This window comes from Leucopleurus acutus (genome assembly GCF_964270905.1).
Source record: "Leucopleurus acutus genome assembly, chromosome: 7".
Classification (NCBI taxonomy): Eukaryota; Metazoa; Chordata; class Mammalia; order Artiodactyla; family Delphinidae; genus Leucopleurus; species Leucopleurus acutus.
Window position 1 is genome coordinate 116,149 of NC_139150.1, and position 14,141 is coordinate 130,289.

A 14,141-nucleotide genomic window follows, 5' to 3' on the forward strand; every position below is an offset into this window, starting at 1 on the left:
ATGAGCGCACACACACACCCACGGCCCCGCTCCAGACTCGCACCTTGAGCTTGGGCAGCCGCTTGATGGTCTTGAGCGGCCGCAGCACACGCAGGACCCTCAGGGACTTGATGGTGTTGATGTCTTTCCCTTTGGAGCCTCTAGAAGGAGAAGCCACCCATGTAGACAGGCAGGCTGCACACCTGTGCCCAGAGGACCTGGGGACAGGGCAGCCTCGGCCCTGCAGGCACCACAAGCCAGTGCATCTCCCCCTACGGGCTGCCTGCCAAGGTGTCCTCAGAGTGGACAAGGGCCGGGGCCAGGTCAGCAGCACCTGGTGTCCAGGGAGAGCTGAGCTTCTGGATGGGAAGAGCCCCTCCCCGCCGGGCCATGTCGTTCAGCACTCCCACCCACAGTGGGAACACCAGCTTCCTCCAGACACCATGCTGAGACCCCCAGTGGGAATAAAGTGGAGAGGCCACGCCAGGACTGCAGCCCCAGCCGGGGCTGGGCTTTGATGGAAAAGGCGTCACAGGTCAGATCTGATGGCCGTGTCCTTGGTGTGGTTTCCTGGCTTTGAAGGCTTTTGAGAGTTCAGTCTGAGACTCCCTATGGAAATTTGTAACAGAGCAGCCTTAAGAAGAACTCAAATGATCAGTCACTCTTCTTGCTGCACTTATACAAATAATCAGGCCAAGCTGGGTACAAACGAATTAGTTTACTGTGATTATCTTTGGTAAAAGAGTGGGGGTATTGTAGAGAGAAAAAAATATGCTTGTCCCTTTAGAGATATTAGATTCTAATCCTAATAATTATCTTTAAGGTTTTGCTATGTACCTGTAAACTGGGCTGGATCCTGAATTCTTCCAGTTTCCTCAAATATCTGGCTATGACTTACCAAACTAACGTTTCCAATCTTCTCCCACCTCTCTGATTTGAAATCAGTCAGAACAAAGATTGCCCTGAGATCTCCTTGGAAGGGATGGCACCAGGTCCTTCTCACTACCCAGACGGCAGTAAACTTCAGGGACTTGCACCTTGGATAAACATTTCACAGCTGAGGAAGCCCCAGCATTCCCTTCTCTGGTCGGATCCCCTACACTGGTCTCTCAAGTCCTGGAGCAGAGAGGGGCAGCGGGCCACAGAGGGCCCCTGGCAGAGCCTCCTGCAGGCCAAGCCCCCACTGGTTTCAGCAGGCTCCGTGCTGGACAGCTCCCAGGTCCCCAGCACCGGGAAGCTGGGGCGGCCTCAGTTCTGCTGCCCTGCCCCGGGCTCCGCACGGCCAGCTGGCTGAGGCGAGGACCAGCTCCCTCCGTGCTGCCCCCCACTCACCTCACCTCACCTGCCACCCACGTGTCACAGAGAAAATCCATTTCCGAGCCTCCCTCAGGGATGAGGCCACCTCCCCCCTGCCTTTCCCCTCCCCCTCCCTCTGTGGGAACCCAGAGCCTCAGCCATCCTTCACAACAAAACCAGAACACCGCATCTCATCCTGTACAAACGCTGGAGAGCTCCGAATCAAACTGAGAGGAAGAAAAGTAGCCGACATGGACACAGACTGCTTCGGCCCAAGACGACAGATCATGATTTACACTTCAATCGTGAAACTCTCCTTTTCCAATGGGGTTGGCCTTTCAGACTGCTGGATTCGCCACCAAGGATTCCGACCTAGCCCGACTATCTACCTCAGATTTGTCTCCACTCACTAGGAGGCCCCACCAGCAGCACCCATCTCTGCAAGGCATTTAGGAAGGCTCTTTATTTCAGGGGAGGGGATTCTAGTCCCACACACACTAAAAACCTGACTGACCCCTGGCTTAAATGGGTAAACGCAGCAAACGCTGTGAATAAATCCATCACTCGGTTTCAAGTAAATATGCACAAGGAGTTAGGTTAGGAGTAAATATGCACAAGATATGATCAGAAAGCTCTCCATGACTCTTGAAGACACTGCAGATTCCCCTGCAAAAATCCTTAGACTCTCTGGCCAAAGTTGGTCCTAATAATAGGATAGCCCTTGGCTATCTAACTAAGCAAGTTGTCTATGCTGTGGCTAACACCACCTACAGTACCGGGACTGGCACTTCCGGGGAGGCTGAAAATCAGTTACGTAAGATCACTGAGCCAGCTACTAGGCTCAAATGTGTGACTGCTTCATGGGGTTTTTCTTTGATTGGTTTGGGTCTTGGGGACCATGGCTCCAAAGTACACTTCAAACATTAGGAATTATCCTGCTTATAATGCCCTTGATGTGTTTGTGTTTGTCATATTCTTTCAAAAACTTTAAATACACGTTTGTAGCTGATAACCACTAAGTAAACGGTCTCCATTCTGACTGGAATGTCAGAAAAGCAGCAAAGGAAATGACCACCATAAGGGTTATGAACCTGGAACTACGATCTGTGAATGTCACAGGGGTTAAGCAAACACATCATGATCTATGGATCCCACATCAAAGGTCAAAGCTGCAAAACATTACACAGCAGGAGCTAAGAGTGGTGCCAATGCCTGTGAATAAAAAATATTGCTGCCACATCAGTAAACAAAGGATGTTGCAGCCATCAAGCCACCACATTACAGCCACAGATGGTGAGCCGTGTGGGAGCTCAGGATGGAGGCAGGATGCCCCCCCACCTAGCTGTCAGCCACCCCCCTCCCCACGGGGCACCTCAGGAGACTCAGGATGAGAAGCCCAGGATACTGGCCCAGGTAGCTGAGGTACATATCAAAGGAATGATTCAATGAGCCCAGACTCTTGCATTTCCCATATAAAGAAAAGCACTAAATCCCTTAACTTGAGATGCCTGGTTTTCTATAGTTAACAGTAATCTTTTGATATTACGACTACCTGGGCTCTGTTGCAAAAACTCCTGTATATCCTGGCTCCCCCCTGCCTCTTGGGAGCCGTCCCTCAGAGTTGTCTGAGATGCTGTGTCCCGGGCTTAAGTCCTCAGTTTTGTCCGCCAAATAAAATGTAACTCTCAATTTCTAGGTTGTGAATGTTTTTTTAGTCAACACACCTAAAATTTTGATCACATCTCTCAGTTGGGCTGACACTTTGACAAGAAGGGGAGAATTGTTAAAAAAAAAAAAAAAAAAAAGAGGAGGGGGAGAGGGAGGGAGAGGAGAAAGAGGAAAAGGAAGAAAAAGGAGAAGAAGGAAAAATGAAAAGAAACAACAGGCCCAAAGTGGAGCCACTTGTCCCCAGGACAGCGAACCAGGACTGAATTGCAGTTTCAGCCTCTCCCAGGAATGGAATTTCTGGACTTTCCTGGTCAGCACCAGTGAGGTAACCTTGCCTGAAACAATCCTTTCTTTTCTTCTGTTAATAACCTTGTCTGGCTCCCTTTCTATAAAGGCCTTCAATTTTGTACAGGCTCCATCGCGTACAGCCTTTCTACTTACGGGATGGGATACTGCCTGTTTCATGAATCACTGAATAAACCCAATTAGACCTTCAGATTTACTCAGCTGAATTTTGTTTTATAACAATAGAGGGTCGGAGATGCTGGGCATTTCAGGGAGGCGTTGTGGAAAGGAAAGAGCAAGAAAGCCCTGTTTCCAGGGGAGACACGTGGGAAAGTGTCTCAGGATAGCCAACATCCTGGCCGCCAAGGTCACACAGCTCCCACCCCGAGCGGGCACTGCCCTCAGGCCCAGGCGCCCCGCCCCCAGCCCTCAGTCAGGGTTCCCTGCTCACCAAAGGGGGGGCCACGCCCAGCTCCAGCCCCCAACCCGGCCCCCAGAGGCGAGGCGGGGACGTGTGGCCCTGGGGACATGGCTCCGGGCAGCATGCAGCCCAGACGGTGGCGGGAAATGAGCGGAGGTGAGGCATGGTGATGAAGCGGCCCACGAGGGGCCGCAGCGTGCTGTGATGTGCGGCAGTGTGAGGGGACAGAGGGAAGGCATTACCCCATGAAGCTCCTAGCGAGAGTCCAGCAACAGGAGACAAAGAGAAGAGAGTCAGTGAGGAGGCCTCCCTGTGGGCTCAGGGATGAGCCCATCCCTCCGTATCTGTGTCCATCGAGGGTCTTACTTATCTCTGGATCTCCCCCCACCACCTCCGCCAGGTCTCCCCCCTGCTCCACCCGAGCACCCAACGCCTGCCTCACGCCCGCCACTGCGTAGGGTCTGCGGGAGCCAATCCAGGCCCGGCCACAACAGGGCTGAGTGTCGCTCACTAGGGAGCCACAGAAAATGGCGGAGCACCCCGACGGCGGAGACCCCCAGCTGCACCCACCCACTGGCTGACCAAGCAGGGCAGCCGCGTCCGGGCACGGAAAGGTTCCTGAAGGACCCAAGAGGCAGACACCATAAGCAGAGGCCTGCCTATCCAACTTCAGAGCCATGGGGTGCGTCAGGCACAGACGAGCCTTGAGGTCCTCCCAGCCCCACAGCCCAGCCCCAGGCACAGAGGGACTGACTAGAGACGGCCATGGAGGCCAATGGACCCCTTCCTCCTTCACCCCCCACACTCATCACGGCTCTGGGGACTGCAGCCCAGCAAGAGTCAGAGCAGACCTGGGTACTTACGAGAAGGCAAATGCCACCAGGGCCCCACTGACCACAACGAAGTCCAGAATATTCCAGAGGTCCCGGAAGTACGCACCAGGGTGCAGCAGCAGTCCCAAATCGATCATCTTTAGGGGAACAACACACTTTAATGAACAGAATATTTCAGAAAAGAAAGGCAGAGCCAGAGCCCAGAGACGTGGTTAGGGGAAGGGTGCCACTTCATGTCACGTACCATCGGGGGAGGGGACACAGCCCTGATTATGCCTATCATGAAAGGGGACCCGGCTATGGTGACATCCTGTCAGGGGAAGGGGTCACGGCTCAGGTCATGCCGGTCAGGGAAGGGGTCACATCTCAGGTCAATTCCTGTCAGGGGAGGGGACACGGCTCAGGTCACATCTTGTCAGGGAAGGGGTCACGGGTCAGGTCAGTTCCTGTCAGGGAAGGGGTCAGAGCTCAGGTCAATTCCTGTCAGGGGAGGGGACACGGCTCAGGTCACACCTGTCAGGGGAGGGGTCACAGCTCAGGTCAATTCCTGTCAGGGAAGGGGTCACGGCTCAGGTCAATTCCTGTCAGGGGAGGGGACACGGCTCAGGTCACACCTGTCAGGGGAAGGGGACACAGCTCAGGTCACGTCCTGTCAGGGGAAGGGGTCACGGCTCAGGTCACGTCCTGTCAGGGGAAGGGGTCACGGCTCAGGTCAGTTCCTGTCAGGGAAGTGGTCAGAGCTCAGGTCAATTCCTGTCAGGGGAGGGGACACGGCTCAGGTCACGCCTGTCAGGAAAAGGGGTCACGGCTCAGGTCACATCCTGTCAGGGGAAGGGGTCATGGCTCAGGTCACGCCTGTCAGGGAAGGGGTCACATCTCAGGTCAATTCCTGTCAGGGAAGGGGTCACGGCTCAGGTCAATTCCTGTCAGGGGAGGGGTCACGGCTCAGGTCAATTCCTGTCAGGGAAGGGGTCACGGCTCAGGTCAATTCCTGTCAGGGAAAGGGTCACGGCTCAGGTCAATTCCTGTCAGGGGAAGGGGTCACGGCTCAGGTCAATTCCTGTCAGGGGAAGGGGTCACGGCTCAGGTCAATTCCTGTCAGGGAAGGGGTCACGGTTCAGGTCACGTCTGTCAGGGGAGGGGTCACAGCTCAGGTAATGGCCTCTTAGAGCCTCAACGGTTGTTTGGATCTCCATGCCTTTTACCCAACGGCCCTGCATGGTCATGACTGGCTGAGATCCTCCCTGGCCACCACCACCACCACCCCCCCCCCGCTCCTGTGGAGCCTGAGTGAGTCTCTCCTCTGTCGCTGGGCTGCAGGCACATGCCGCCCGGAGCACGCCGCCTGCCAGACCCTCGGAGTGTCAGCCCCAGGCGGCAAGAGGAGGAGCTGTGGGATTCTGCCCCTCCTGCAGCGGCACCTTAACGTCTCTGGGCCTCCGTGTCCTCGTTCGTAAAATGAAACGACAACGCCTCCCCCAGGAATTTGGGAGAGAATTGAAGCGAGGGCTCGCGTACACAGAAGCCACCCTGAGTCAGCACGTGGCACCCCCCCCCCCCCCCCCCGGCCCCAGCAGCGGCGCCGCCCGCGCACCTGTGTGGAAAGCACAGGCCACTTGGCAACCCCTAGAGGAGGAACGAGGGTCACAACAACAACACGGCCGTTCTCCACCTAGGATCAAACACTAGGGAGTCCTCTACACCCACCTGCCGCGACCTTTGGGCCTTGAGGCCACCGCCCTGTCCCTGCTCTCCTTCCTCCAGCCGAGGCCCCAGCCTCCCACTCTGCTGAGACGCCCTGCACAGGCTGGGCTCACACTGCACAGTAAGGGAAGCCTGTCCCCCTCAGCGAGAAGGGTCTCCGTTAGCAGGCAGTGGAGACCACGGCCAGCGCCTGCGGGCTCTCCTAAGGCTGACGTGATGCTGTGGCGAGTCCTTAACAAACGTGGCCCTGTGTCTCCACGAGACACAACCTCTACCTGCGGGCTCATGTGCCCTCATGTCACCACACGTGTGTGCACGCCCAGGGCACACTGCCACGTGCCTCCATCTCAGTCACGAGGGGGACGAGCAGAGCCCCGCGGTCACCAGGGCAACCACACATCTCACCTTTATCACCATCTCAAAGGTGAAGACGCCTGTGAAGATGTAGTCCATGTACTTCAGCACCTGGAACCAAAAGGAAAGGCTTTTCTCAAAGGCGAGGCCGGAAGCTCGAGCGGGGGCAGGAGCCTGAACGACAACGCATCAGCCTGGGGCCTGTGGGCAAGGGTCTGGGGAGGAGAGGGCAGGCCAGCGACCCCTGAAGCGGCAGCCCTCCCTCCCATGCCGGGTACGCCCCGCTCCTCTGTGTCCCCAGCCCCCCCGCGGCCCGACGGCAGCACTCACGTTGTTCCTGGGCGAGTCTGTCTGCACAGGGTCTTCAGCGGCCAGGGCGATGCTGCTCAGGGCAATGACCACGAGGATGCTCATCTCGAAGTACCGCATGGTCACGATGTAATGGCAGAAGCGGCGGAGCCTGAAAGGCAAAGCACGGGTCACCTAAGGCCCACGGAGGGCTGGGCTGGGCCCTCCCCGTAGGAAGAGCTGAGCTCTGGGAAGTGTCCCTGTGGTCAGGAGATAGCAGCCAGGTGACTGATGGGGACCAGATTCCTGGGAAGGTAGGTGGCGGGAAGGCTGCAGAAACCCTGGGCAGGGCCAGCCCACCACGGCTTGCAGGCCAAGTTGGTCCGTTCGCTACATGAAGTTCCACTGGGGCCCAGCCAGGCCTGCTCGTCTACCTGCTGTGGGGCTGCCGTGCCCTGGACGGGCTTCCAGCTCTGCTGTGGGTGGGGGAAGAGGCCGAGTACCAACAGTCCCGTGGAGAGCAGGTGCCTCTCGAGCCCCAGTGCTGGGTGCGGTGCCCCCGTCGGAGCCGCCAGAGCTGCGTGTGTGCACCTGCCCGCCTCCACTCACCACTATTCTACTCCGTTCAGGCACATTCTGGGCTGGGACACAGTGGCGAACAAGACACCAGTAAACATAAAGCAACAGGAGATGCTCAGGTGTTGACACACACCACGACTCAGCAGGAGACGGTGACCAGGAGGCCAGCAAAGGCCCAGCAGGGGGAGAGTGAAGCCGATCCTGGGGGACGAGTGCACGAGGCAGACGTCGCTCCTGCCACCCCGAGGCACGTGCTCACGGGGGCCCCCCTCCTGCCTCTGCTGGCTCAACCGCTGCCCACCAGCCCGTCCAACCTGCTCCTCTCGCCAACGCGGAGTGTTCCCAAGGGCACCCACGTCTCTCTGTCCCTGGAAGGGACTGGACTTTATGCCTGTCTCCTCCTCACCCCGACCACCGGTGTCCAGCTCCAGCCCACACACTCCCCGGAGCTGCCCTTCCCAGGCCCCCGAGGGACCTGCTGGCACTCCTCCCTCCTAATTGAGACGCTTTTCCTTCCACTTCCCCGACGCTCCCTCTCGGGCCCTCTTCCATCCCAGCCCCCTTCCTTCTAATCAGCAGCTGCCGCTCCATCTTGTGGCTGAGTTTCCACCCTCGCTCAGACCCCCAAGTCCCCCGGCCATGTGCCACCTGCCAGATGCCCCGGGCTCCACAGGGTCTGTGCTCACCACCCCCAGCTTGGCCGGGCCCCCAGCCATCAAGCAGAAACCCTGGCTGCCATCCTTCACATCTCCATCCCCTTCCACATCGAATTTGCCATCAAATCCTGCAGATCCTGCCTCCAAAAGTTCTCCCCAAGCATTTCGCTCCCAAACCTCTCCGCTCCGGCTGCCCTCAGCAAATCACCAGCAACTCTTCCTGAAAACCGCGGCCACCTACTAACCGGTCTCCCTGTCTCGTCTCCAGTCCTCCAACCAAAGCGCTCTGCTGAAGTGCAGTCTAACCAAGTCACCACTCACCCCCAACTGTTTACAACCTCTCAAGCTTCTCAGGGCTCTCGGTGTCACCTCTGCTTCTCCACAGAACACACAACAGCGCTGTCTGCCTCTGTGCTTTTCCATGCAACTGTCGTTTGCTGTTCCGAGCCTGATGTCTTTCACTTCTGGACCACTCTAAGTTCTCTCCGCCCTCCAAGAATACTGGTTCCTCCCTCTTCATCTTAACTCTTCACCCTTCAGGTTTCACCTGAGATCTCTCACCTCCTCCAGGAAGGCTCCCCTGACTCTCCCCACCTGCTCCAAGACACCAGACCTCCCTGCTTTACCGTCCACATTGTACTCATTTGACGGACACCACCCGGTCGGTGCTGGAGGCTGAGGCCTCAACTGCCTCTACCGCCATCTTACTCCAAGCCCCTAGCAGGGCAAGCTCCCCACAGACGTATGCTGAAAGGAGGAACGTGGGGAGGACGGACGACGGGGGCTGGTGGAAAGACTGCTGGATGCCCAGGGCAGAAGGGCTGGCTGGACACGTGGGTAAAGGACGGAGCACGAGCTCCTCAGACCCTGCTGTGCTGCCCCTCTGGGCGGTGTGGTTCCGCCTTTGCTCTGCCTGCATCTCTGCCTGGTGGGCTCTCACGACCCCCCGCCACGTCTCTGTTCCAATCCCACTTCATGTCAGCAGCCCCCACCGTCTGCATCTCCAGTCCCCACTTTGTGCTTCCTCTTAGCCCTTCCGTCCATGAACCATCTCATGTCCCCTCCCTAACGTCCTGTCTGCTGTCTGCCTCTCCACTCGCTTGTAAGCTTAAGAACAGACGGGGCCCTTGTCCGTTCTGCTCATGACCGTGTATTCCCAGCACCTAGCACGCTGTCTGGCACGTGAACATTGGCTGAGCTAATGAAGGCAGGTGGACTGATGCGTGGATGAGACTCACGGTGTAAACAGAGGGGAGAAACTGTGCACAGACACGAGTGACTGTGACGCACACCTGCGGGCTCTGCTGGAAGGCGGGCGGAGGGCAGCACATATGCACGATGGATGTAAACTGGGTGCGTGTGTGCAGAGGTAAACTAAGGCTGCAGTGGGGGTTAAGAACAAGGCCCTGGGACCAACTGCCTGGGTTCAAATCCCAGCTCCGCCACCGAGACGGACGGGCTGTGTGTCTGGACACCGGCCTTCCCTGTGGCTTCGTGTCCTCATCTGCAAAGTGAGCTGACAGTAGTGTGTGCTTTGTGGGATGCTGTGGTGATCAATCAGGATATTAATACATGTAAGGGTGCAGCTCACGTCTAGCACACACTGGTAGGGTGTACACGTGCATCATGGGCCATGGACAAGAGGACGGCACAGGACACAGCTGGTGACGAGACTCACAGGTTGGTGGGGCTTAAGCAGAACATGGAGCTGTAAGGGACGATGGGTCGGGGGCCGTTCCTCATCACATCATCAGCTTCCACCTCCTTCTTCCCTTCTGCTTGGCTTTCCAGGTCCACGTTACCACCTGCAAGGACACGAGGCCACCAAGTTAGGGGTGTGGCTCATAAACCCACATCACGCAGGTCTCGCCCTGGGGCGACGGACACTCTCCCAGCTCCAACCTCACAGGTCTTCGTGGACCCACCCCAGGGAAGGGCGTGCAGCTAAGAACACAGCTTCACATGAGACCCCTCCGATCACAGTCAGGCCACCACTGAGGTGAACAAAGGCAGGGCCGTGCCAGCGCTGAGGATCTGGGCCGTCCGCCGCAGAGATCCAGAGACCCTTCCTCACCTCTCCCTTCCCCAGGGTCACTGGGGAAGCAGTACCAAGCCTAGCGGGCGTCCCTGGCTGCGGACTTCTCTGCTTCCCTAGGGGCCATAAATCTAGATGTTCTAAGAACACCAAAGCCGCCTTCAGCCCCAGAGACCAGGGCCAGTAGGTTCCCCCATCCCAGTGCAGGGCTCACCGCTCGAGAGAAGGCATCCCGGGCTGCATGGTGAGAGCTCCCACTGTCGCTGCAGGGGGTTGGGGCAGGGCCAACAGGGCAGCAAGGAGAGGGGCTGGCCTGGCCTGAGCCGCTCTCCTGAACCTGCTGGTCAGGCCTGACCCGCCGCACAGGGCCCGCAGAGGACTCTGACCCAGGGAGGACGCGGGCACTGCCGTCGCCCACACAGCCACTTGGCCCTTCCTCCTCGCTCTTCATCGCCCCCCTTCCCTAAGGCCCATCCTCTGCGCTATCAGCACCCCCTCCTCCACTTGGCACCCACAAATCAAAGCCTCCAGGGTTATTTTGGCTGTGGCCACTGTTTTTACGTAGATTTTGCTGTTCTGCATAGTATGTTTCTCACAACAGTGTTTCATTTTTAACTATCCTAATGTATGTTTCCATTCTTGCGGGTAATAGTTCCTGAGACCCAGGGATGCCAGGGAGGACAGTGCAGTGACTTGGAGCCAATGCCCACCTGTCCACCTCACTTTTACTTCTTGGAAGAAGCATAAAGGCAGAAATGAGGGAGGTTCCCTCCAGCATGTGTGAAGACGAAGGCTCTAAGCTTCTTCCCTGGCTGCTGGCCACTCTGAAGTCCTGCAGAGAACCGCCGGGCCAGAGAAAACAGCCTTGACCCGAACGTGAAACCACGTGCTGTGGCTTAAGCCACAGCAGCTACGATGCTTCCTAGACTTTCAGCTGCCACCACCTGGCACCATTTAACTCCCGGCTGAAGGCATAAATTATAGCATCTTCTAAGAAAGCAACTAGGCAATACTTATTTAAAGTAAAAAATTCTGTCTATTGATTTAATTTGTACAAAATTATCTCCTAAGGACATCAAGCATGCACACAAACATCTGTACTCACAAAGGTGTTTGCTGTATGCTCTGTTACAGTAACAACAACTATGAAAAGTATAACCATAGGAGATAGACGAAGTGTGCAGCACTTACAGGAAGCATCATACTATGAATATTAAAAATGCATACAAATAGTTTAAATGACTTATCATTAGCTTTAAAGAAGAAGCTTATGATAAGGTAAGTTAAAAAAAAAAAAGACTACACACTTGTATATCCCAGATGGGCTCAACTATGAAAAATAACATATACAGGGAGAGAAATAACACCAAAGTAACAGTAACTGTGGTGATCTCCGAAAGGCTTTCTGATAATAATCTTAATTCTCTTCACTATACTTTTAACACTAACATTTTTTTTTCTGTGATGAGCATGTGTAACTTTTAAATGAAGAAACATTTATTATTTTAAAACCACAGCTTTTCAGACTCTTCCACAATAACAATTAAGCAAACCCAAGGACAAGTAAACTGGGAAAAAGGAACCAATATACACTGAATGAAGTATTTTTCTGCTCAAAAGAAGTGGAACAAAGATGCCAGAGCCTGGATGAAAATGTTTCTCCTGAAATAGATTTACTACTACAACAACAGCAGAAATCATCGATTAAGTCAAAACAGACCAGGAATAAAAGGAGAGGATCAAAACGAGAACTACAACAGACTGAGGAAATATCCTGTTGGAAGCTGTTTAAAAAAAACACTAGACAGTAACAAAAATTAATTCATTGAAACAAGACAATCAAGCCAGATGGCCAGATATGGGGGAGGGGGGCGGATAAAGAAAGGAACAGAACGTTCACTGAAAACAACATGTGCCGGGCTGGTCCAGGTGCTTTATTCTCACAATGGCACTTACTGGCACGTATTATTACCTCCAGTTTGCAGATTAAGAAACTGAGGCTGAACGGAGGAATTACACGGTGGGGCCATGATCGACCAAAGCTGGGGTGAGGCGGGAAAGCTGAGTGAGGCACCACGCTAAACTGCTCCCTCCAGAGGACCGAAGGGAGACCAGGCGGGTGGTGCGCTGGGCTTCCAGGAAAGCACAGGTAAGTCCTCTCTGACGAGAACATCCCTCATCTGGCCCACAGAATCCCCACCGACCAAGGCAATCATTTCCAACTTGAAGAGAACTTAAGCCTAACGTCCCAAGGCATCCAGCATGTACAAAGAATTTCTCTCCTACAGCTATGTTCCATCCGTGGGAGAACTGAAAAAGCAACCAAACAATTCTTTTTCTGTAGGGCTTGATTATCAAACAAAGCCCACTTCAGAAAGGGTGGATTACGGCCAGTCATATATGAACCCCAGCAAAAATCATCAGCAAACATACAAGGACCAGAAAACAAACATCACCCCCATATGAGGTGCGCGAAAGACAACAGGAACAGGTAATATACATATAACCCCCAATGGACTTCAGCTGTAAGTGCCTTTAGATGAGGACTATGAAAGAACTAAACATAAATATGTAAAGAAATAAAAAAAATGAACAAGCAATAGAAGTCTATAAAATTGACCTATGAGAGAGGCTTAAAAAGGACGCATCCTCCTACTAAAAACAACTATAAAAGCTGGAAAAAATACATAACTGTTTAAAGGCACAGGGAACCAGCTGACACGGACAGAACCTGAGAAGCCACAATCCTTGGGAGAAAGGAGGCACGAGGCGACCCCTGTGCACATGGGGCCATTTTCCCATCTTTAGAAGCAGAAAGCAACCTGCCTACTGGGAGGAGGAGGAAAGACTGGAGTTTGAGGATGACAAAGTATCTGGGAATGAGGGGCGAAATCCCAGAGAGGAGAGAAGGGCAGAGAAGTGAGCCCGTCTGTCGGTCCCAATTAATTCCCCTCCAGTCACTGCTGCACAAGAGCAAGACAAGGCTGGTCTCTGCCAGAAGCAAAGGGCCCCGAGGAGGATGCAGGGCTGAAGACGTGATGGTGCAAATGCAAACGGAGATTTAACTTCGCTATCATTTGGCACTCAGAGCGTTCTTGTTTTTGTTAGTGTTCTGGTTAAAGAGTTGCATATCTTGAATAATTTGCTCTTAACCTAACTTTTTCTACAAGGCCTATTATTTTCAATGCATGGCATTTTCAGAAATGCACACATAATGTTATAGCAGGAAGGTCTGTACTTCAGGAAGACAGAAAATGATATTAAAGGAAGGTCTACAATGTAAGAAATTGGTAAATCTATCAATAAATAAACACAGTCTCTATAAAGTTGTTGGGAAGGAAGAAATTTTCCTCTACGTTCCTACGTTCTTCTGACTGGTCTAAGAATTAAACTGGCGTGAGGTTAACAGGAGAAAATCAAATTTAACTTCGTACATACGGGAACCACACATACGTGAGAGGTTCAGACAGAAGGGTAAAATGAGGTATATACACCACCTTAAGCTAAGGAATGGGATAGGAGCCTGGGGCTTCCAAGGACAGGAGGGTCATTCATTGGACAATATAAAAAAGGGCAGGTTTTTGGTAATTAGACGCTTGCCCTGCCATACAGATGGGGCCACTTAGATAACATTTATCTCTGGTAATAACTCTTCCCTGGGAAAAGTCCCCAATTTAAATTCTTCTAGGTAGTTAAGGGAGGGGCAGTTGCTTCTCTTGAACCCACAGGGACTCGACTGCCCTTAGCTCAAAATAATCCTCATGCAAAAGTGACACATTCTGGGGAGGGTTCATCCTGAATGCCTACAAAGGCAGAACAATATCTGTTTTGTGGGGAGAAAAGGACTGAAACGCTGGATGCTACCAAGGAAGCTGGGGGAAATGTGATCGCAGCTGCTGTTCTAAGGTCTTACTTAATAAAATAACTATAGATTTTGTTATGCATGCATGATAGAATTATAGGATAACCACTTTAAAAAAACAGAAAAATAATTAATAGTTTATAAACTAATATAGAGGGGAAAATGTGACACGAAAGCAAAT

At 53.8% G+C, this 14,141-nt stretch overlaps 1 protein-coding gene across 3 annotated transcripts in view; it reads right to left on the bottom strand.

The window, feature by feature from the left end:
- CACNA1B (calcium voltage-gated channel subunit alpha1 B) overlaps positions 1-14,141 on the bottom strand; it is a gene marked incomplete at both ends in the record, with an annotated part of 193,726 nt that overhangs the window by 52,698 nt on the left and 126,887 nt on the right. For 2 of the 3 annotated variants that reach the window (XM_082842376.1, XM_082842377.1), the window contains 5 exons: positions 44-140; positions 4,513-4,619; positions 6,592-6,651; positions 6,871-7,000; positions 9,742-9,868. In XM_082842376.1, the coding sequence (XP_082698502.1) occupies positions 44-140; positions 4,513-4,619; positions 6,592-6,651; positions 6,871-7,000; positions 9,742-9,868 (521 nt within the window). Of the gene's footprint in view, positions 1-43; positions 141-3,891; positions 3,904-4,512; positions 4,620-6,591; positions 6,652-6,870; positions 7,001-9,741; positions 9,869-14,141 lie in introns of all 3 variants that reach the window. The other variant, XM_082842375.1, reaches the window with a different exon arrangement.